General features: G+C 46.5%; 1 protein-coding gene across 1 annotated transcript in view; it reads right to left on the bottom strand.

Annotated features, from left to right (window-relative positions):
- The window catches only part of HAO1 (hydroxyacid oxidase 1), a 226,464-nt gene that overhangs the window by 98,839 nt on the left and 102,555 nt on the right, over positions 1-25,070 (bottom strand). The window contains exon 3 of the mRNA XM_078647081.1: positions 5,004-5,259. Coding sequence (XP_078503207.1) covers positions 5,004-5,259 — 256 coding nt within the window. The remainder of the gene's footprint in view (positions 1-5,003; positions 5,260-25,070) is intronic.

Consider the following 25,070-nt stretch of genomic DNA (forward strand, 5'->3'; position numbering starts at 1 on the left):
CAAGATTTTAAAGACTTCCTGCAAGTTTTATCGCATCGTTCGCTTGCGGAGCGCATCCCCGTCAGTGCGAGGAAATTCCCGTCGCTACAAAGGCCGAGATCGTCGCAGCGCCTGTTGCCGCTGCCAGAGTCATCGCATCCTTCGTTTGCGGGATGCACCAGTCCGGTACGGGTAGATTACCATCGCTGCGAGTATTGTTGCAGAGCCTGTCGTCACTGGGTGAGATTGTCGCACCGCTTGCTTGCGATCCGCATCACGTCGCTGCGAACATCGTCGCAGAGCCATCGCATCTAGGAGCTACAAGAGGAAGATCGCCGCTGGACCGTGCATCAACGCCCCGGAGATCATCGCAGCCCCCAAAGATCATCGCATCATGCCTTTGCGAGCTTTTCACTACGGAACCTCGGCACCGGAATCCATACAAGGTATCGCCTCCCTCCCCATACAGACCGAATTCATCGCAACACGCCCGCTACATCCAGCGGGGCTGTCGCATCGCCTCTCCAAGGTCTCAGGAGTGACGCACCGCTTGTTTTCCACCGCACCAGCTTCTGTTTTGGAACTTTGTCGTATTTAAAGGTACTGTTGGCTAAATGTGACGCAACTGTGAACTTTTCACGGAACTGTGGAATATTTTATCGCAACGTTAAGAACTCTTTCGCAACCATAACCTTGAACTGTGTATTAAGTTCAAGTTTAGAAATTTGGAGAATCTTAGGTGAAAGCAAAGTTTTCCCTGATGGAGGGCCCTAGAGGCCCAAAATGCATTGGATTTTAATAAACTGCTATGGATGAATTCGGCTTTAGTCGTGTTCTTGAAGTGAGGTTCGGATGGCCCGCAGGAGCATTAGAAATTTGGGAAATTCTCGGGGAGGTGGGAGGGACGCAGACTCAATTTGGTGATGGTTTACATGCCGCCGGGTCTCCAGACTATGTCATATCATGATTTGGGTGAGCTTCTCCTTTCCCTACCTGAGGGGCAACTCCTCATAGGAGGAGACTTCAACGCAGTAGTGGCAGGAGGCCTGGATAGGCATCCGCCACAGGACATAGCAACGGGACACATGTGGCTCTCCAATCTCCTTGACACATTCGGTCTAGTAGATCTTTGGCGCTTGCGCCACCCTACTCTAAAACAGTACACATTTTTCTCCGGGCCGCACCATACTTTCTCTAGGATCAATTACATTCTTACACCTCTGCAGCAGGACACAACCATTCGAGAAATCAAACATTTAGCACTGGGTATTTCGGATCACTCACCCATATGGGCACATCTCACTATTGGGGAGAAGAGGGTAGGCTGTGTGGCACCCATAAACCCACTGGTACCTTCACAATCCTGAGACTAAACTGAAGATCGTCCACTCGATTGAGACCTACTTCCAGGAAAACGTTGGGTCGGTGGAGTCCCCAGTCGTCCTATGGGAAGCTTTTAAGACAGTGCTAAGGGGTGAAGCCCTCTCAGCGATTGTTGGGCACCGTAGAGAGAAAGAGGCACAATTACTAGTAGTTGAGTGAGATTTACTCACTTTTGAAAGGGAAGGGCAAAGCGATGGGGATCCGGGAACTTTGCATTGGATGCAGTTTAAAGCGGCAGAATATAAAGCACTGGCCACGACACTGCTAGAACACTGGCGCGGGATAGAGATGGCAGGCTGTATGATCAAGGGCACAAAGCAGGCAAATTGATAGCCTTGTTAGACAAGAATAAGCAGGCGCAGAAGGTGGTGTCCGAGCTTAGGACTGACTCGGGTGACCTTGTTGAACCTCAAGAGATAATTGGTGAATTTGAGGTCCATTTCAAAAGAGTGTATAGCAGGGGATCAGATCTTCCAGAGGAAGACTCCACCACACTCCTAATCGCCAATAAGGTCCCTACCCTCTCTGAGGAGGATCGAGAGGCTCTGGAGGAGGCACTCACAGTGGAGGAACTGGCCAGGGCGATCAAAGATCTCCGACCTGGGAAATCATTGGGTCCCAATGGCCTCCTTATTGAGCTCTACAAGCTCAATCCCGATTATCTGAGTCACCACCTTAAAACTATGTTCGAGGAAAGTAAAGACCAAGGGATACTGCCGAGAGATCAGTGCATTGCAACGTTGGTGGCCCTTCCTAAAGAAGGCAAGCCTAGGGAACTATGTACTTCTTACCGGCCAATATCACTGTTAAACGCTGAGCCCAAAATCCTTGCGAAGGTGCTGGCTGATAGGATTAAGCCGATTATCACCACTCTAATTCATGCAGACGAATCGGGCTTTATGCCACACCGTAATACTGCGCTCAACTTTTATGACGCCTCCATGGAGTACTCGGACGATGCCACACGATCCAAGAAGACGCGGTGGTGGTGTCACTGGATGCCGCCATGGCATTCGTACTCTCGAGTGGCCTTATATGATAGCGGTTCTCAAAAAACTGAGCTTTGGTACCAATTTTATTGGATTGGTAAGCCTCCTCTATACTGCGCCCTTGGCACAGGCGGTGGTGAACAATAACATTTTGGAGGTGTTTATGTTGGAACGAGGAACACGGCAAGGATGATCCTCTCACCCCTGCTTTTTGCCCTCTCTCTAGAGCCGCTGGCGGCCTGGATACGGCAGGATCTTTCCTTGCGTGGGCTCAAATGGACAGACGGATGGGAGGATAGGATTTTGCTTTATGCGGACGATATCCTCTTATACCTTGCGTCCCCATCCAAGTCCCTTAAAGTGGCCTTAGACATTTTTACCAGTTTTGGGTGAATTTCGGGGTATAGCATTAACTGGGGTAAATCGCTCCTCTATGTCCTCCGCAGGGACCGCCCGGCAATTCGGAGCTCTTGTCCGATTGCAGTGGCCACTGAGGGATTCGTGTATATGGGAATCTTCATCTCTAAGGATAAGACGAAGCGCTATGAAAGGACTCTCCTGCTGCCTTTGCAGAGGTTCAAAAGAGATGCCACAGCTTGGAAGAAACTCCAGCTGTCCCTACTGGGTAGGGCAGCGCTTTTTAAGATGATGGGGCTGCCACGATTTTTATATGCCCTCCAAAACTACCCCGACTTAGTCCCACATAAGTACTTCACGGAACTTGAGGCCACCCAAAGCGACCTTTTGTGGGTCGATATGCCTCGAATATCACTCCAAAAACTCCCATTGGGTTGGTACGACCGGGGAATAGCGCTCCCAGATGTTAGGAAATACTATTGGGCAGCTTACCTCTCAGCTATAAACCAGGGCACGTATAGTGGTGGGGATGATCCTAGATAAGGGATGGATAAGTGGCTCCTTCCAGGTGGGAACTTTGAAGCTGCATTCTATTCTAAACCAAGTAGATACCCCCTGATAGGGTCCACTAGACACTCTGTCCAACTTTGGCATATTGTTCACTGTAAAGTGGGTTGGGCTGACAAACTGACGTGTTCAACCCCGCTTTGGTCTCTGAAAAGCTGGGTACATTGGGGTGCACCAAAGGAATTCCACAACTGGGACCTGATAAGGATCTCACATATAAAAGACCTGTGGGGACCTGATGGGGTGATTACATTTGCATCGCTTCAGCACACCTATGATCTAGCACAAACAGAACACTTTCGCTATATGCAAGTTAGGCACTCCCTCCAAGCTAACATCCCGCCTGGGACGACACCCCCAGAATCCTCCCCTCTGGAGGACAGACTACTAGATGGCCACCTTCCAGAAAAGGCTATCTACCTCACATACAAAAAACGTATTAATCACACCCCAGACCCCTTACTTGCACTTAGGGGTAAGTGGGAGGGGGATGGTCTTGCAATCGATGACGAAGAGTGGAGGGTAGCACTTGCCTCTCCCAAGGAAATAGCAATATCAGCGAAGTTAAGACTGGTGCAGTTGAAGGTGCTACACCGTGTTTATATATCCGGCACCCGTTTGGTGCTGATGGGCAGGAGTGAGGACGGCCTCTGTACACGGCGGTGTGGGGAAGTGGGGACCTTCCTTCATATATTATGGGAGTGCCCCCTGATACAAGGTGCACAATTGTCTGCGTGAGGTCTGGGAGGTGGAATTACGGCCCAAAGTGAAAAGGTATCTTTTAAATATATGGGAACCCACTGATCTCTCAACCAAGGGCAGGCTGTGGGTATCACTAGGACTAGCAATTGCAAAGCAAAATATTGCACGTCTATGGGGAGCAGATACATCTCCAAAGCTCACGGCATGGAAGAAAGATATGGACTGGTGCATGCTGCAGGAGAAGCAGTATATGTGGCCCAGGGCTGCCCCCGGAAATGGGTAGCAGTGTGTTCCAATTAGAATGACTATATAGGCAACATATGTGAACCTCCCTTTGTCCCTGCCCTTGATGTTCGGTTAACGCCTTGACTGACCTATGTATTACTCTGCTTTGATATCATCTTGTATGCTATTGAACCAGCAACTATGTACTTCATTACTACTCTGTATAAGCGAACAGTACCAAATGCAATCACTGTGTGTATTGACCACTAAGTTTACCTTTGAAATAAAAAGATTTATGGAAAAAAAAAATAGGAAATGGCGTTACCTTGCATTAAGATCAAAAGTATTTCAAGTGAACATGTGGATTATCAATGGAACGAAACATTGTTGTAAACATGGAAAAGAGGAAAATTAACAGAAAAAATAACATTGCAAACGCATTTCCGGCTGTGCCAATGGTTTGGGGCAGAAAGGTGTCCCATATATGTTGGAGTATAGCTCTCACTCTGCCAAACTCTAATTCACCGCCATAGACTCGAACGTTGACTTCTGATATATGATGTGTATAGCTTTAGGGACTAAGACTGGATTTTCCATATCTGTTTTATAAACATGTCTTACAATCAGACATAAGTTCCTGTTTTAAATGAAATTGATAATAGATGTGCACTCTTATTCTGTGTCCTCCCAACTTGATGTCGGTCTGAAGTGAAACATATATCATATATTTAGAAAACTGAAAGTTATATCTAATTAGAGAAAGTGGAAAAGTGAAGACATCTTTGATGAATCTGATCATACCTAAGATGAGGAGGAAGCTGAAACCTGTTCCGAACATCATCAAAGCGTCGTCCAAGGTATGGAGTGTCTACAGTCAGAAAAATGCCCTTATAACCCGCTCTCTCGGCACGCCGCACCAAGGACTTTGTAAGCTCACGATCCTTGTAGATATAAAGCTGCATCCAGCGTAGGGCATCTGGGGCAGCTTCAGAAACCTCTTCTATAGAAGAAGTAGCCCACGAGCTCAGCATCATCCCTGTTCCTATAGACCTGCAAGCTAACACAAGATGGTAGAAAAGGGACATCTTATTCAACTATGCCAACATGATTTACATTGATTGTCAAAAAAAGGAATTCATTTTGTGTTGACTCTGAAATACTGCAATTTGTGTATGAGAAATGGAAGAAAACAATCTTATACACAATCAGGTAACGATTCAGCTTTCAGTGTCCCTTTCGTGAAAAAAGAGTTCATATTATGCCTAGAGACATGTTTTAATAACTCAAAATATTGCAAATATTTCTACCAGGCTACATCTATTTTTAAAGTTACTTATCACTGAGCTATTTCAACCAATAGTATACATTTCATAAATCCATGAATAGCAAGGTGCTTCAATCTACTTTGTAGGTTTTATCATTCTGAAATGTCATAGGAATTGTATATCAAAATAAATTCTTAAAGCAATTCCATCTTAAATTACTGAAAAACACATTTGAATGCAATGGAGCTAAATAAAAATACCTAAAAAACGTTTATTCAATCTTTCTTGTGTTTCATTTTCTTCTTGACCAATTTATCATCAAAACACAGAAACAATGTTGCTATATCATTTATTTAACTTTCCTTTTTTTAGATGGGCTAACCCACTCATGTTCTACTTTGTCACCTCGAAGCACCTTGAGATACAAAAATTAGAAAAAAAGGGCTCTCCTAGGTAACAATATTGGGAGACAAATTCTAGCTTTGTCTCATACCTAATTATTTTGAAGTTAAAATGAATTACTGCCAATTTACAAAAACTTTTATGAGTAGGGAAAGTTGTACCACAGGGGTTCTCTTTTACTTGCTCTTACATGGCTGTCTGAATCAGTCCCGAAATGTCCAACTCATTATTAATAAAAGAGCAAAGCTTTCAGATTGCTTTCTATTTGCATTCATATAGGAATAATTCCAATCTAGATGTTTCTGACCAATTCACAAATGCATTCCAAAGTATGTTAAAAAATACTACAAGGGTAATGCATTATATACTCTAAAATGTCTTTGTAAACAGGTGCCTAGATCTTTTTCTGACCTTTTAAAAATAACTATGTCATGTATGGCACTCACTGTGAGCTAGTAGTTTGAATGCCAGTTTCAATATCTGGTTATTTAGTTCTCTACATAGCAAAAGTCTGAAACAAAACTGTTGCTACATAATATTGCACTCCAGCAAGTCTTTCAATAGACCCTGTCAGTGTGGTACCAGCTGTCGATTGTGATGGAGTGTACGAAGTAAAGCTTCATACTGGAATGGGAAGGCCAGGCACGGAGGGTGGTGGGGGAGGTAGCAATCGACCAGGCATTATTGGTATATATTTGGGAGACAAAGGGATGGAATGAATTGAGGCTTGTGTGGGTGGGCGGAGGAAAACCAGGTACTTTTTTTAATAAGTTGGGGGGGGGGGTAATGCTGAGTGTGGTAACTGAGGGTGGCAGTATGCCAGGTGTCCATTTCAGATAACCTTTTCAAGACTAATCACAGGGTCTCATCATGCTCACACTCATTTTTACCATAGATTAAAATGTCATCATGAAAAACTAACACCTGTGGGATACCTCCTAGAACAATTTTCATTATACTTGGAAAACAGGCAGCTACAGAGGCTATATCAAAAGGCATACTGACAAATCTGTAGGCACCCAACGGTGTAAAAAAAGAAGTTAAAAATGTTTGCTCTTCGTGAAACTGTACCTGGTGATATGCTAAAGACAGATCCATTACACTAACCAAATTGGCACCAGAAAACTATGTGAGAGTCCCTGAGATCAACACACATACAAATGGACTTTCCACCATCCTTAGGGGGTCGACACCACTGGTGCCAGCCATTCAAATGATTCTATCTCTTCTACCACATTTAACTCACATAACTGGTCTAATTCAGGTTTGAGTGGTTCAAGCATTAAATTAGGTACCTTCCGTACCATGTATACGCATGGTTCAACACCATTTTTTAGGATGATCCTATCTTCAGAAGTCTTAAGTAAGCCTAGCTTACTCCTAAACACCTGTGGACATTCATCACAAAAGCTCTCACAGTCACTGCCAACATCGACCAATATCACTTGCTCATGGTCATTTGGAATATGGGTAATACCCATATTCCTCTGATGATGGCAACCTAATACATTGCACTGGCGTAACGAAACTCGAGGGGGCCTCCCTGCAAGACACATGGAGGGCCCCATCTGGGATCAATCAGGAGCTCTGCAGCCAGATTGCTGTGCTGAGGGGGCCCCCTGGAGCTTGGGGGCCCATGCACCGTAGGGGCTTGTGTTGTCACCTCTCTTGGCTATGTAAACTTTGAGAGTAGTTACCCTTTTCTTGAAAACAATATTCAGAATAACATTACCCAGTGCATCAAACTAGGTTCTACCATAGCTCACAGGTTGATGTCTGGTGAATTGAAAACAAGCTGTTCAGCTCCAAATGTTTAGACCAAATCTTGTCTCCAATCAAATCAGAATCTGCTTAAACAACACATTTCTTTCCTCCAATATCAACCTCACACTCAGGCATTACCAACACACCAGTGTCAACAGCAGTGGGATCATTCTTAACATTAGGGATTACCTTCTTTACATCATCAGTAACACTCTCAATTGTATTATCTCGCTCTACTCTACACATACAAATATAATGCCCTTTGAAGCAACATTTGCTTTCAGAGATATGAAAAGAGCAGCCAGATCTGTAGCACTTGCCCCTATTGTGTGAAAAAACACCATGAGAATTTCAGTTTTATCACCCATCATCCTGAGAAACAACCTGTATGCTGCTCTGCTCTGCTCACAGTTACCAGTTACCACTTTCAGATGAGTGAGCTCTCATTTCACCCAACCATAAGTAATTTTCAAACTTTACATACTTTCTATAGCTTCTTTGAGTGAGATATTCCTGGCCAAAAGGTTCTCTTGCACCCGATTACAGTCATCACTCCTTACAAACTGATCCCTAATTAGGGAGTCAGTTAGTTCCCCAAACTCACAGGTGCATGCAAGAATCTTGAGTGAAGCAATCTAATTGCCAACCCTCTCAGATGTTCTTTGGGTTCGGCTGAAAAATTCACTACATTTATACAGGGCCCAAAATACTGTTCAAGCATCTTCAATGCTCATTCATAAATGTCTGCTGGTACTCCTCTCTATTGCCAACAGTTGTCTCATCAATACTTTCATAAATATTTCTCCCTTCAATCCCTCAGTTATGCAACAAAATCTCTTGCATTCTTGCAGCAGAACATTTCTTCCCACTGATTGCCACCAAATAGGAAAGCAAATAATTTCCCCCAATAGCTCTACAGTAAAAGGAGGTTAGCCTTTTGAGATAGGAACATATGGGGTTGAAACATATCAGTCACTGACATTCCAGTAGTTGGTCAAAGAACGTTAATTCACTATCTTATACAGTACATGTACTAGACTTGGTTGAAGAACAATGTTGTTTGAAATTATAAAGCTGCCCCAGTCTAAAATGGACACCACGTACAATACTAGTGATGCAAATGTTTCTACCAATGTCACCATACAATTTGCATGACACTTTGACAACTTCATACCAAGCCGTCCAATGTGAGTGTTGGGCATTGGTGACACAAGCGAATCTCCAGCACCAAAGCTCAGCGTATGCACAGATATTACTTGTAGGAGAGTAGGGTCTGCTATACTATGGTCACCCCAATTTTTGCTTTTTGCTTCACTGGTTTTCGACTTAATGTGGCTGTGGGCCTGCTAATCAGACACCCAGCCTGCTGTTCTCTCTCTAAATTCACAGACATGTACTATAGGTACATCACCAATTTGGTACTGGACACCTTGTCAGCCCCTGTACCATGCACTATAGGTGCTCAGGGCATAGGTGCATCCAAGGCCTACCAGGGGCTGCAGCATATCTTTTGCCACCCCTGGCTGGTACTTAAATCGACACAAGTGGCTGATCCCTCAGCTGGGGCAAGGTGGTGTAATCACCCCTTGCTTAGATAGAGTATACCTATATCTAAACCTATCTGGAAACATATATACCTATAAGTCACTCCTATGGCAGGCCTTAACATCCTGGAGGCAGAGTGCTTGGTTTTATGTGAGATGGTGCTCTAGCATGAGCTGAGCCTGTCTGCAGAGGTCGGAACCATTTCCGTGCAGCTGTTCCAGTGATACTGCCATACCATATACTCTTAAGTGCATTATAATCCTCGCGGTTATTGCTAACTTTGGTTTGGATTTATCCAAAACATGTCGTGTTTGGTGTCATACACTTTGGAATACTATCCCCTCGCCAGTTCTGGTGACGGGGGTAGCATTCCACCCTTCTAGAGGGAGAAGATATGTTACTTTACTTATAATGCGGTTAATCCTAACCAGTGCCTCAGCATCACAAAATGGATGCTTCTGCCCCGACACATGTCTGACCTCCTGCTGCTGACCGAAACTTGGCAGAGGAGGCCTGGACAAAGGGTTTCCTGTCACAGGGAGGTGCTACACCTCCCCAGACAGGAGATAGTGGATTGGAGCAGGGTGGGTTGAAAGAAACTAGACACTGCCTGGGGCACACAAGGTGTCCCAAGCAGAATCCAGTCAGACCGGTTCTGGGGCACTCCAGCCCCAGTCCTGGCACAAAACTGGACAAAGGGAAAGAAGTGTAACCACCCATAGGAGGGACCTAGCAGGTAATCCAGCCCCTTGATTTGGAATAAAGGTAGGAGTTGTGCAGATGCACATCAGATTATCCTGACTGAAACTTCTGAAACAAAACTCTTAACCCTTCGACATCCTACTCGACATAGAAGACTGAAGAATCTCCCTTGTGGTCAAGGAGTGACCACCCTGTGCAAACAGGCACCATCCAGCACCTCGACGTTTGCTTTGTTGCAGTTCCTGCCGAAACTCGAGCAACAGAGATCAACAAGACCCAGCATGCCTGCCTTCTAACAGCTTGATCCACAGTCCCTGCAGAGCTGGGACCCGTGGAGGCGACCTGAAGCGTGGGGCTGGCCATCTAAAACTACAAAGCGCTGACCGTGCAGCATCCAAGGCTCCCTCGAAGCTGTGCATTGGAGTTTGAGAAGCTCCAGCCCTGAGCAGCTTTTGCACTGAAGCTCACCCCTCCACACTCAATGAGTGCTGAGTGGGGCCCTTTTGCATTTTCCTGCTTGACGCATTGGTCCGGTTGCTTGCCCGTTGGCTAGTGGCCCCAGTACCGACGAACCTTTAAATTTGCTCTGCTAGTCTGGTTGCACCAGACTGGCCCTCGCTCCCCTGAAAAGGAGCACCCGCTCAGATCTTGCTGGTCCGAGTAAGAAGCCATCTTTGAATCCTGCGTGGGTTGCCTTTGCCAAGGCCTGTTGACTCTGATCTTAAAGCCAACACCGCCGACAGCGAGAACCTTTGTGGGACAGCTCGTGATTCACTCCAGGACATTCTCGGTGCCCCAGAGTCCACGTGGCAGCGGAGACAAGCTTCACGACAAGCACCTGATTGCGCCCAACATCGCCTGGTTCCTTCCTGGTTCCTTCCTGGTCACTGGCTAGTGACCCAGACTCTGTCCCCTCTGCTTTCAGGTACTCTACATCTTTGGTCCACCCTTGGATCACACCGGACACTTCTCTTCTGGAAGCCTGCAGCATCTTCATCTCCAGGCACCATAGAACTGCGTGACGAAACCCAACACATCTTTGCACCTGTGCACCCGCTTCCTGTGGGTGAGGTAACTCTTGAACACCGGTGCTCCTGTAGTGGTTTACACCTCTAGTGTCTAAGTCTAAAGTTTTGTCCTTCTAGTCCAGTCGGAAGACTCTTAAAACTGTAACTCGATAACTTTTACGCACCATTGACTTTGCATTGGTACATGCGTGTGCTTTCTGCACTGCACCCGAATCCCGCGGGCTACTCCTGTCCTAACTGCTGTTAGTCCAGTGTAGTCCCAGCGATTCCCAAGGCCCTAGGCCTTACCACTGATCGATTAGTGATACTTATACCACTTTTTTGATATATGGTTTGAGTGGCCACCGGCCTCATCCATAACTGTGCAACTTTCATATGTTATATTGTGCTATTGTTTAAACGCTTGTGCTTCATTGCTCATAAAGAGTAGTGGGGATTATTCTGAGAATAAATACATATATTTTTATAATATATAACTTGTTTGGTGTCCTTTCATTTGATATTACAGGATTGCATATGGTAAAACAGCTGGCTTCATATGTCCTCTTGAGTTAAGCCTTTAGGCTGCTTAGTCCATGCTACCTCTAGGATAGCTTGTCTTTAAGGTTGACTTACAACCACCACTATAAGGCATTGTTTGGACTGATATAAGGTGCCCCCAGAATTGGAGACATCATACATCAGGCCAACTTCTCACATTGGTGAGTAGTGGTGCGGATTTGAGCTTGCTGTTGTTTTACCTTTGCAATGTTTTATCAAATTGAAAGATCACATTAGGTACCATAGGTACATATAAACAAAGCTTAGCATATTTAAGTTCTACTGAACTTAGTAGTTGTAGGTAGAAGGGCCTAGCACACCCTGACTACAACTCACTAGCAAGGTACAGTAGGAAAACACTTAGTGTAGGTAGGTGCATCACTTACACCTCACTAGAGTCATGTCTGCCACAGGTGAAGCTCAGAGCTCTCTACCTGTGGTGGTTGACCCTCCACAGGCAACCTCAGACTATGACAAATTCAGCCATAGAGACTTGAGTGCCTTGTGCACTGCAAGGAGGCTGAAAAAGGGTCACAACCCTACCATTCCTATCCTGATAGCCATCCTGGAGAAGGATGATCTTGAGAAAGGCCGAGTAGTCCCCTCAGGGTCGGGAGAAGGAGTGAACCCCCCAGAGACTGAGAACACCTCCCCAGAAGTAGAAAATGAGGAGGCAGACCCTGAATCAGAAGGTGAAGATTCAGATCAGGATCAGAGGGGAGACCAGGTACCAGTGGTAAGGCTTAGCCAAGCCAACTTGGTCCTACATGGGAATGGAGAAGGGAACCACTTCTCCAGACCCAATAGCAGAATTCTCCCAGGCAATAGGAGAGAGAGAACTCCTTCCAGGGATTCTCACATTTCTAGTGCCTCAAGAGAATCTCAGAGGGGAATGACTTCCCCCCCAGAGGAAAGAGCATAAAGCCAGGATGAGAGCTGTTAGACTCAAAATAGAGAGGGAGGAAGTAGCCCTGGCCCAAGCTAAACTTGCTTTTGCAAGAGAACAGAAATTGTGTGGGGAGACACCCACTGGTGGCAGCCTTATCCCTAAGGATAAAGACAGGTCCTATGATCATAGAAACCTGAGTAAGATTTTGCCCCCCTACAGAGATGGGGATGATATCCACAAATGGATAACTGCTCTGGAGAGGGCCTGCATGGTACAGCAGGTTCCTCAAGATCAGTGGGCAGCAATCTTGTGGCTCTCCTTTTCTGAGAAGGGGAGAGATAAGCTCCTCACTGTTAGACCTGAGGATGCTAAAAACTACTCTGTCTTGAAGAGTGCTCTTATTGAAGGGTTTGACCTAACCACTGAGCAATACAGGTTGTTGTTCAGAGACACCCAAAAAGCACAGACTCAAGACTGGACTGATTTTGTTGATTGTGCCACTAAGGCTATGGAGGGTTGGTTGCAGGGAAGTACAGTCTCAGACTATACAGGATTGTACAATATTATAATGAGAGAGCAGATCCTTAATAACTGTCAGAACCAGCAATTGCATCAACACCTTGTTGACTCAGATCTGACCTCTCCCCAAGAATTGGGTAAGAAGGCAGACAAATGGGTCAGAACAAGGGTTAAGCAGAAACCCCAGAACCAAGGAGGGTGATCAGAAGAAAGCAGACCAGAAGGGTGGAGATAAGAAAGAAAAAGACCAGAAGTCTTCTTCAGGCCCTCAAAATTCTAATAAGGAGGGTGGTTCCCAAAATGGAATCAAGAAAAAGAAGAATGATGGCCCAAAGAAACCTTGGTGCAATACTTGTAAGTCCACTTCTCATTGAGGAAGTGAATACACTAATAGAAATCCAGTTCCTACCACTGCAGCCCCTAAGGCACCTGCACCCCCTAGTACAATTAGCAATGGTAGTGCACAACCCAAGGGGATAGTAGGGTTAACCCTGGGATCTGAGATGGAGTCTGGCTTAGTCAGAGTCCCTACTCAGGCAATTCTGATCTGTGAGGGGGACATAGCTATATCCACTACTACACGTCCTAATACTTTGGGCAAGTACAGGCAGACGCCTTTGATTAATGAGAAACTGGCTCAGGCCTACAGGGACACTTGTGCCAGTGTCACTATGGTGACACCTAACTTTGTGGACCCTGAACAGATGATACTAGGTGAGAACTACCTAGTGACCAATGCTAGCAATGCCACTACTACACATAGTGTGGCTGTTGTTAACTTCTCATGGGGAGGGATAACTGGCCTCAAGAAAGTTGTTGTTAGTGCAGACCTCCCAGTTGACTGTCTTTTGGGCAATGATCTTGAGCAATCCTTATGGTCAGAAGTGGAGTACAGGACTCATGCAGAAATGCTAGGGATTTCAGCACATGTCCTTGCTATAACCAGGTCCCAGGTCAAGAAGTGCCTACCTGAACCTGTGGTGGATCTTGAAACTATAGACCAACCACAACCCAAGAGAAGGAGCAAGAGGGTCAAGGCAGTGCCTTCCCACTTGCCCCAGGTTGAGGATCAGACCTCACAGGAGGGTGATTCTGTGATCCAAGAGGAGACTGTCCTGGAAGAACTTGAACCTGATCAGGTTGAGTTTCTGGGGACAGGGGGACCCTCAAGGGCAGACCTGGGGCAGGCTCAGTTAACTTTCCCTTCTCTTGAACCCCTCAGACAGCAAGCTGCTGCTGGGAATGCTCAAGGTATCCATAGAGTGTATTGGGATGATGGGCTCCTTTATTCAGAGGCTAGAGACCCCAAGCCTGGTGCTACCAGGAGGTTGGTTATACCTCTGCAATTTAGGGCCTTCCTTCTAACCTTGACCCATGATATTCCCCTTGCAGGACACTTAGGCCAGAACAAGACTTGGGACAGGCTTTTCCCTCACTTTCACTGGCCTCACATGTCAGAAGATGCCAATGAGTTTTGTCGCTGTGTCACCTGCCAAGCCAGTGGCAAATCAGGTGGCACCACAAAGGCCCCCCTTATACCTCTACCTGTCGTGGGGGTGCCCTTTGAGGGAGTTGGGATTGACATTGTTGGACCAATGGATCCCCAAACAGCATCTGGGCACAGATTTATCCTGGTGATAGTGGATCATGCCACCAGGTACCCAGAGGCAATTCCCCTGAGGACCACAACAGCTCCTGTTGTGGCAAGGGCCCTACTTGGAGTTTTCTCTAGAGTGGGCTTTCCAAAGGAGGTACTTTCAGACAGAGGTACCAACTTTATGTCTGGATACTTAAAGGCAATGTGGAAGGAGTGTGGAGTGAACTACAAGTTCACCACACCCTATCACCCACAGTGCAATGGGCTTGTTGAGAGATTCAACAAGACCCTAAAGGGAATGATAAAAGGATTACCTGAAAAGCTCAGGCGTAGATGGGATATCCTTTTACCCTGCTTACTCTTTGCTTACAGAGAGGTCCCACAGAAGGGGGTTGGCTACAGCCCTTTTGAACTTTTATTGGGCCACCCTGTGAGGGGTCCATTGTGTCTTGTGAAGGAAGGATGGGAGTTACCTCTCAAAAAGCCTAAACGTGATATTGTGGACTATGTACTTGGTCTCCGCTCCAGGATGGCTAAGTACATGGAGAAAGCATCCAAAAACCTGGAGGCCAGCCAAGAATTACAGAAAGCTTGGCATGACCAAAAGGCTGTTCTGACTGAGTACCAGCCAGGGCAGAAGGTGTGGGTGTTGGAGCCAGTGGCCCCAGCAGCCCTCCAAGACAAATGGTCTGGACCCCACACCATAATTGAAAAGAAGGGAGAGGTCACCTACTTGGTGGACCTTGGCACCCCTAGGAGCCCCCACAGGGTGCTCCATATGAACAGATTGAAAGCATTTGTGTACAGGGAAGACATGGGTTTACTCATGGCTACAGATGGGGAACAGGAGGAAGAGAGTGACCCTCTCCCAGACCTGCTTTCCCAAAACCCTGATGATGGCTCAGTGGAAGGTGTAGCCTTGGCAGGCAGCCTCACTGACCAACAACAGATGGACTGCAGACAGGTGTTGCAAGCCCATAGACACATGTTTTCTCTTACACCCAGTCAAACTAACTGGTGCACCCATGTGGTGGATACTGGTGACAGTCTGCCTGTGAAGAATAAAATCTACAGGCAACCTGACCATGTCAGGGATTGTATAAAGGCTGAGGTGCAGAAAATGTTAGAACTTGGAGTGATTGAGCCATCAGAGAGCCTCTGGACCAGCCCAGTAGTCCTTGTGCCAAAACCTCATACCAAAGATGGAAAGAGAGAAATGAGATTTTGTGTGGACTATAGAGGTCTCAATGCTGTCACTAGGACAGATGCTCATCCCATTCCAAGGGCAGATGAGCTCATTGATAAATTGGCATCTGCCAAATTTCTGAGCACGTTTGACTTGACAGCTGGCTATTGGAAAATCAGGTTAGCTGAGGAGTCTAAAGCCAAAACAGCATTCTCTACCCCCAGTGGACATTATCAGTTTGTGGTGATGCCCTTTGGTTTGAAGAATGCACCTGCCACCTTCCAAAGGTTGGTGAATCAAGTCCTTGCTGGGTTAGATGACTTTTGTGCAGCATATCTAGATGATATTGCTGTCTTTAGCTCTACCTGGGAGGATCCCCTGATCCACCTGAAGAAGGTTCTGGAGGCCCTGCAAAAGGCGGGCCTGACTATCAAGGCTACCAAGTGCCAGATAGGGCAGAGCAAGGTTGTGTACTTGGGCCACCTAGTAGGTGGAGGCCAAGTTCAACCACTGGAGAGCAAGATCCAGGCCATACAGGACTGGGCTCCTCCAACTACCCAGACACAAGTCAGAGCCTTCTTTGGCCTGACTGGGTATTACAGGAAATTTGTAAAGAACTATGGGTCCATTGTGACACCATTGAATGATCTGACATCCAAGAAGATGCCCAAAAAGGTTCAGTGGACAGTTAGCTGTCAAAGAGCATTTAATGACCTGAAGAAGGCCATGTGCTCTGCACCAATCCTTAAGAGTCCTGACTACTCCAAACAGTTCATTGTTCAAACAGATGCTTCTGAGTTGGGGGTGGGAGCTGTGCTTTCACAACTTAATGTAGATGGTCAAGACCAGCCCATTGCTTTCATTAGCAGAAGGCTGACCCCCAGAGAGAAACGTTGGTCAGCCATTGAGAAGGAGGCCTTTGCTATGGTTTGGGCCCTGAAGAAGTTGAGGCCATACTTGTTTGGTACTCACTTCCTAATTCAGACACACCATAAGCCCCTCTTGTGGCTCAATCAGTTGAAGGGTGAAAACCCCAAACTACTCAGGTGGTCCATTTCCCTACAGGGGATGGACTTTACAGTGGAGCACCGCCCAGGGACTGACCATGGTAATGCAGATGGTCTCTCCAGGTACTTCCACTTAGAACATGAAGACTTATCTGGTCAAGGTTAAGTTTAATCTCCCTGCGTTTGGGGGGGTGATTGTGTAGGAGAGTAGGGTCTGCTATCCTATGGTCACCCCAATTTTTGCTTTTTGCTTCACTGGTTTTCGACTTAATGTGGCTGTGGGCATGCTAATCAGACACCCAGCCTGCTGTTCTCTCTCTAAATTCACAGACATGTACTATAGGTACATCACCAATTTGGTACTGGACACCTTGTCAGCCCCTGTACCATGCACTATAGGTGCTCAGGGCATAGGTGCATCCAAGGCCTACCAGGGGCTGCAGCATATCATTTGCCACCCCTGGCTGGTACTTAAATCGACACAACTGGCTGATCCCTCAGCTGGGGCAAGGTGGTGTAATCACCCCTTGCTTAAATATAGTATACCTATATCTAAACCTATCTAGACACATATATACCTATAAGTCACTCCTATGGCAGGCCTTAATAATCCTGAAGGCAGAGTGCTTGGTTTTAAGTGAGATGGTGCTCTAGCATGAGCTGAGCCTGTCTGCAGAGGTCGGAACCATTTCCGTGCAGCTGTTCCAGTGATACTGCCATACCATATACTCTTAAGTGCATTATAATCCTCGCGGTTATTGCTAACTTTGGTTTGGCTTTATCAAAACATGTCGTGTTTGGTGTCATACACTTTGGAATACTATCCCCTCGCCAGTTCTGGCGATGGGGGTAGCATTCCACCCTTCTAGAGGGAGAAGACATGTTACTTTACTTAAAACGCGGTTAATCCTAACCAGAGCCTCAGCATCACCAAATGGATGCTGCTGCCCCGACACATGTCTGACCTCCTGCTGCTGACCGAAACTTGGCAGAGGAGGCCTGGACAAAGGGTTTCCTGTCACAGGGAGGTGCTACACCTCCCCAGACAGGAGATAGTGGATTGGAGCAGGGTGGGTTGAAAGAAACTAGACACTGCCTGGGGCACACAAGGTGTTCCAAGCAAAATCCAGTCAGACCGGTTCCGGGGCACTCCAGCCCCAGTCCTGGCGCGAAACTGGACAAAGGGAAAGGGGTGTAACCACCCCCTTCCTGGGTCCCACCCATAGAAGGGACCTAGCAGGTAATCCAGCCCCTTGATTTGGAATAAAGGTAGGAGCTGTGCAGATGCACATCAGATTATCCTGACTGAAACTTATAAAATGAAACTCTGGACCCTTCATCATCCTACTCGACGTAGAAGACTGAAGAATATCCCTTGTGGTCAAGGAGTGACCACTCTGTGCAAACAGGCACCATCCAGCACCTTGACGTTTGCTTTGTTGCAGTTCCCACTGGAACTCAAGCAACAGAGATCAACAAAACTCAGCGTGCCTGCCTTTTAACAGCCCGATCCACAGTCCCTGCAGAGCTGAGACCCGTGGAGGCTACCTAAAGCGTGGGGCCGGGCATCTTGGAAAAACTACGAAGCGCTGACCGTGCAGCATCCAAGGCTTCCTCCAAGCTGTGCATTGGAGTTTGAGAAGCTCTAGTCCCGAGCAGCTTTTGCACTGAAGCTCACCCCTCCACACTCAACGAGTGCTGCCTGGGGCCCTTTTGCATTTTCCTGCTTGACGCGTTGGTCCGGTCGCTTGCCTGTTGGTTAGTGGCCCCAGTACCGACGAACCTTTGAATTTGCTCTGCTAGTCTGGTTGCTCCAGACTGGCCCTCGCTCCCCTGAAAAGGAGCACCCGCTCAGACCTTGCTGGTCCGAGTAGGAAGCCATCTTTGAATCCTGCGTGGGTTGCCTTTGCCAAGGCCTGTTGACTTAGATCTTGAAGTCGACACCGCCGACAGCGAGAACCTTTGTAGGACAGCTCGTGATTTACTCCAGGACATCCTCGGTGCCCCAGAGTCCACGTGGCAGCGGAGACAAGCTTCACGACAAGCACCTGATTGCGCCCGACATCGCCTGGTTCCTTCCTGGTTCCTTCCTGGTCACTGGCTAGTGACCCAGACTCTGTCCCCTCTGCTTTCAGGTACTCTACATCTTCGATCCACCCTTGGATCACACCGGACACTTCTCTTCTGGACGTCTGCAGCATCTTCATCTCCAGGCACCATAGAAGTGCGTGACGAAACCCAACACATCTTTGCACCTGTGCACCCGCTTCCTGTGGGTGAGGTAACTCTTGAACGCCGGTGCTCCTGTAGTTGTTTACACCTCTAGTGTCTAAGTCTAAAGTTTTGTCCTTCTAGTCCAGTCGGAAGACTCTTAAAACTGTAACTCGATAACTTTTACGCACCATTGACTTTGCATTGGTACATGCGTGTGCTTTCTGCACTGCACCCGAATCCCGCGGGCTACTCCCGTCCTAACTGCTGTTAGTCCAGTGTAGTCCCAGCGATTCCGAAGGCCCTAGGCCTTACCACTGATCGATTCGTGATACTTATACCACTTTTTTGATATTTGGTTTGAGTGGCCACCGGCCTCATCCATAACTGTGCAACTTTCATATGTTATATTGTGCTATTGTTTAAATGATTGTGCTTCATTGCTCATAAAGAGAAGTGGGGATTATTCTGAGAATAAATACATATATTTTTATAATATATAACTTGTATGGTGTCCTTTCATTTGATATTACAGGATTGCATATGGTAAAACAGCTGGCTTCACATGTCCTCTTGAGTTAAGCCTTTAGGCTGCTTAGTCCATGCTACCTCTAGGATAGCTTGTCTTTAAGGTTGACTTACAACCACCACCATAAGGGATTGTTTGGACTGATAGAAGGTGCCCCCAGAATTGGAGACATCATACATCAGGCCAACTTCTCACATTACTACTGGGCGGGGTCTCATGCTGTCAGCATGCACCAGAATTTGAAACGCAATGAACACCAGACATCTGTTCCATCGCCTTTACCTCGAGGCACACTGTCATTTAAAGTGTGTCCCAGTAAATATATAGATATTTACTTGCATACGTCGATGTGAAGGCGAAGTGGGTTGAAATATGAGCTACTCAAATTCCAGGAGAACTGGTGGGGAATGGCACATGTCCCCCCCAGTCAGGCGTCAATCGCCGCCAGTGTTTAAGCACACCGCAAGTTGAAATGGAATTAGAGGTAGTGTTCATTGTAGAGTCCATGCGTCACCACTAACAACTCCCGCATGCACAGTACTACAACAGTGACCACTATCAATAACATCCTCAAAACAGTAGTGTCTACAGGCCCTCATGTGAAGTTCACCTGCTACTCATTTAACTCACCTTGCCCTACTCGGTGAATGTATGTAGCACTTTCCAGCACGTGACTGCATGTTTGTTCTGTATCGCATGTGTCTGTGCCTGATTGGAGCACATAACCTGGAGGTTTGTGGGCTCCATTTTGGGATGTCTAGAAGAACTAAGAGAGAGATGTGGAGTGGAGAGCCCGGCGGGAGATGGGGATTGCTGCCATTCCTGGGGGCGGAGAAGGGGATACACTGAAGGAGTGGAGCAGAGCATCCCCTGTGCACATCAAAAACGTTTATAATTCAGGAAGGGTGCTGACCAGTGGGGTTTGGGATCAGGGTTTAGAGCAGTTGATGGGGCTGATTATGTGCACACTACAGGAACACAGAATCCTAAAAAAAGGGTGGTTTAGACATTCAAACCTTTCTGCCTATAAGAAACAAGGGTCCCTAAACACTTGTTAAGAATAAGTAATGCTCTGGGTACAACAAAAATAATGTCCGGGAAATATCCAATCAATTATTATAACATAGTTTATCATTATATGAAAGTAAAATTGGTTTGTAGGAGTATGTACCTCTATGGGGCACACCTGAATAGGTATCACTAAAACACACAGGCAAAACACGTTTTGTGACAAGAGTTACATAAAATCAAATCACACTTTTGTCAAAGAAAACACTACTGCACCCAACAATCAATTTTCACACAACGTTTTAAAATGTTTAATTTTCAATTGTGCTTCTTTATTTATATACACTTTGCTAATATATTAATGCTATTTATTTATCCCCTACAGTCGTGGACCCCCAGACTAGACTTGGCACACCGCTAGGGATCCCCAGACCACAGGCTAAGAACCACCGACCTAAAGTACAGAGCAAAGTTGTAAGTTGGGCACACATCAAACAGAGACACACAATGAAATGATGTGGGACGGAGACTACTCCTAGCTTTACAGCTAAGGAAATGACCCTGTAGTGACTACTGACCATATTCACGTTCATAAATACGGGTTGTTACAAAATTATTCAAGACGCTCTCCTTCCACAAGTGGTGTAGACTTCAGGTTGCATTCAAGCTGGTATTGAAAGTGCACATTCCTTAATTAAATACGTGCACGTTAGTTCCACGAACAGAAGCATAAAATGCCAAAACCACAAGTGCAATTGCTAACACAGCCCTGTTTCCTCAAAAAGGCTAAGGGGCAGATTTATGAAGGCCTTGCGCCGCCGGTGCGTCATTTTTAACATGGGAAAAAGTGACGCACCGGCGGCGCAAGGCCTTCATAAATCTGCCCCTAACGGTTTGTGAAATTGACTAGCGTTGTCATTAAAATTAAAATAATAAGACATCATGTTTCAAACCATGTTGTATTATGGGAATAAAAGTAAGGCCGTTGTGAATGAACTAACGCCTGTTAAATTCTATTTGAAGTCTTAGAGTTCCACCTAGAGCAACATAACAGTATTACAAGGGAAACTGTCGTTCTATGTATAAGAAGCAAGTCCTCATTATCATAATATCTGAGCTGGACAAGCAGATTTACTGCTTCCAGGGACATCTTAAGGATTTTGGGGGCCCTGAGCCAAACATATTTTGGGGGCTGTTTGAAACCGCTCTGAATTTATGATCGTTTAAGAGCAGTTCATGACTTCTGAGGCCAGTTCGCGCACAGGGAGACTGGTCCAAATTCTAAATGTGGATCCATCTAATAAGCAAGTGTAGTGATGCGTGCTTTCAATATTGTAATATTGCAGCAGCTCACTAATATTATTGAAAGTAATCTTTGCGATCAACTGCCATTTCTCATAAAACGTTGCATAGTGTTGAAAAACGCGACATTTCTCTGCAACACTTCTGAAATAGACTTCCACACATTGCCATACAGGAAAATGATGATTAAAACAATCTATGTTTAAAACTCGCTGGATGGTATCAAGGCAGGACTGGGTGAAGAACATAGTCAGAATTATCAGGGGGCCCCCTTAAAGGCTGGGGCCCTGGGACAGAGCCCACTTTGCCCATGCCTTAAAACGTCTCTGTCTGCTTGCTCTACTAAATGGTGTTTTTTGTGGCGGGGTTTTCGTGGCGTGTCTGTGTTTGTGTATTTTTAATAAACCTAGATGAGAGCAGCCACCTTTAAAAGTTCTTTGTTAGGGTGGGGTATAAACAGGAGGATTTGGTGGAACAGGTGGATTAAAACAACCTGCAAAAGCATACCGAAGTTAGAAAGAATAAATGGAGCTAATGGGTTTCAAATGTATGATAAAAATTAAATAATGGGCTCAAATACACGTAAAGAAATAAATACAGTTCCAGTATAACTAACCAACAAACTAACTGTACCGACCTAAAAAGGGTGGCTTCATGCAGGATGGAAAGTGGAGTGTCCAACAAAGAAGTTTAAGAGGTCAATGGGGCCAGGCGCAACGTCCACTGTGCTGAACGGGCTTTGGGCCCCCATCCCCCTTCATCTGCCGTAGTCTGGGCTGTGCAGCTTCACCCAAGGTGTCATGGGTTGGGCTAGACTGGGCATAGGCTGACGCCTCAGATGCATTTACAGTATTTTCCAGGTCTTCTAAACAGACCACCCAGGATACTATGGCATAGATGTGCACATTTTGTGGCACAAAAATTGAACTATTGTGCCATTATTGCAGCACTTTATTTTACTCATAATTATTCTTTTTCAGCCTTAAATCAATGGAAACTGTTTTAGCAGATATAGGAAGCTGGGTCTGTATGTACTATACCAAAGTAGGGTACAGTGTGCACAGAGTCCAGTGGATCCCCAGAGGTATAGCAGATGCTAAATTAGATAACCCACAAGCACCTCTCTCTGTGAAAGTGTGGTCAAGCAGTTAGAGTTATCAGGAGGGTGTGTTAAGCTTTTATTGGGTTCGCTCAGGCAAGGGATGATACCATACACTCAGAGACAGAATCCTGACCAACTAGGTAAGTATAGAAAAGGTATACTTAGATATTATTTCTAGAACCAAGCAGGACTTGGCACAAGCAAGTAGAAAATACTTTCAAATGCAAAACTTTACAAGGAAATGCAATTGTGAATTGATTTGGAATCGTTGCAGATTTGTATTTATATAAAAAAAAGTTCAGAGCACACTGAAATTAATTTGGATTACTTTTAGATTGCTTTCTCATTACTTCGATTACTCAGGGTGATAAGCCTAGATATCCCCTTGTGGACTTTACAAAACGCAGTTAAGTAGGACAGTTTTTGGTTCAAAGCACAGTTTCTTTTCTCTCATACAAAAACAGTAAGACATTTAGAACATTTGTGGGAGGAAAACAATAACATGGGTTCCTATAGGAGAAAAGAAGGTTATCGTTTTGCAGGTAAGTAAATGACCTGCAAGAATATCTTTTTCGGTTTAGAGCCAAGGTTCCCCAAGGTCCAGTTAGGCACTCAAATCGCACCACCAGCGGCACTGGTGCAGCCGGAGCAGAGTTCAGGGGCCCAATGTTAGCCAATACGGCTAAGGGGACTTTCGGCCAGGGGCTGCGAATGAGCTGGCCACTCAGTTGTGGGAGCAAAGCTCCTGGGGGTTTGATCGGCACTGCAGGGGCCAACAATCAGCACAGGAGCTGCACCACCAGAGGCACGGAGGTGGCCGTATGGAGAGTGCCAAGGAGACGTCGGGAGCCCTGTGGATTCCTAGGAGATCTCTGGTTTGGAAGAGATGCTGCAGGCTCATTTAAGGAGGCTTCCTGAGGGCGACCACTGGCAGGAGAGGTAAGTTGAATTCTTGGGGGATGCCTGGACACTGTTGGTTGGGCAACCCAACGTCTTCGGGAGTCGGGTGCAGGGGAGTCCTTAGGCATCAGGTTTCTTTACCAGCTCCAGTCACTGTTGGGGGGGGATCCCTCAGGTTGAGGCTTCAGGCACTGGCTGGACGGTCAAGGCAGGACAGGGATCACTAGATCCCAAGTCAAGATCACTGGGGAGCCCTCCCCGTGGTGTTGGTCCACTCGAACTGGAGCCGTGGGTGCCGGGTGCAGAGTGGTGCAGAATCGCAAATTCGGCTGGATCCAGGGTCTGTGTTGGTGCATTTCTGGTTGAGCAAATCCGGTACTCAGGGGAGACAAAGTCTTTTAGATAAAGGCTGAGTAGGTCCGCTGGGGTCTTGGTGGCTGCTGGACACATCAGGGTTTTGTTTTGAGCAGGTCGGAGTTGAGACAGGCCGGTTGGGCTGGGGTTGTAGCAGTTTGTGCCCTCTTCTTCCTGGATCAGCACTGCTCTTTGGTCCTTCTTCATTCTTCCTCGAATCTAAGGAGGTAAGGTTCAGGGTCTCCCCAAAATACTGAATTTATGTGCATTACAGGGGTGTGCAGGTCAGGACAAATAGGTCCCTTCTCTGGGGTGAGTACACCCCCTATTATGTCACCCTCCAGTGGGAGGGAGGCATGAGCCTCTTCCTAATTGGCTGTGTCCCTTCATCTTCAAGACGCCAATTCTCCCACCTAAAGTGGGGGTCACAACTGATGGGAGCCAGTTGCTGGGGGCAGCAAAAGGCTGCAGGCCTTTGAAGCTTCCCCTTCATGGACCTAGCCCATCCTGGGGGAGTAGCCATGACACCTCTGCCAGGATGGTCTTTGTTTCTGAACCCAGAGAGTGGATGCCCTCTACCCAGAGGTCCAGAAACCTGTCTGGTGGTGGCAAATGGCAGGTAAGCATTCAGGAACCACACCATGGCTTGCCGTGTTTCAGGTAACATCTCTAAAATGCCCTCTGGGTGCATTTTGTATTAAAACCCACACTGGCATCAGGGTGGGTTTAATGTGCTGAGAAGTTTGCTACCAAACTTCCCAGGTTTCTTCAGTAAAGCCATTATGGAGCTGTGGAGTTCGTAGTAACCAACTCCCAGACCATATACTCTTTATGGCTTTACTGCAGTAACATTGTCTAAGAATGCACTTAGACACTGTAGGGACGCATTGTTCATGCAACTGCACCCTCGCTTGTGGTCTAGTGCACCCTGCTAGAGGGGTGACTTACCTAGGCCACAGGTCGTGGCATGACACACAGGGATGTGTGCCATGTCCATGCTTCACTTTCTCTACACCAA

The sequence above is a fragment of the Lissotriton helveticus genome, chromosome 6 (genome assembly GCF_964261635.1).
Source record: "Lissotriton helveticus chromosome 6, aLisHel1.1, whole genome shotgun sequence".
Taxonomy (NCBI): Eukaryota; Metazoa; Chordata; class Amphibia; order Caudata; family Salamandridae; genus Lissotriton; species Lissotriton helveticus.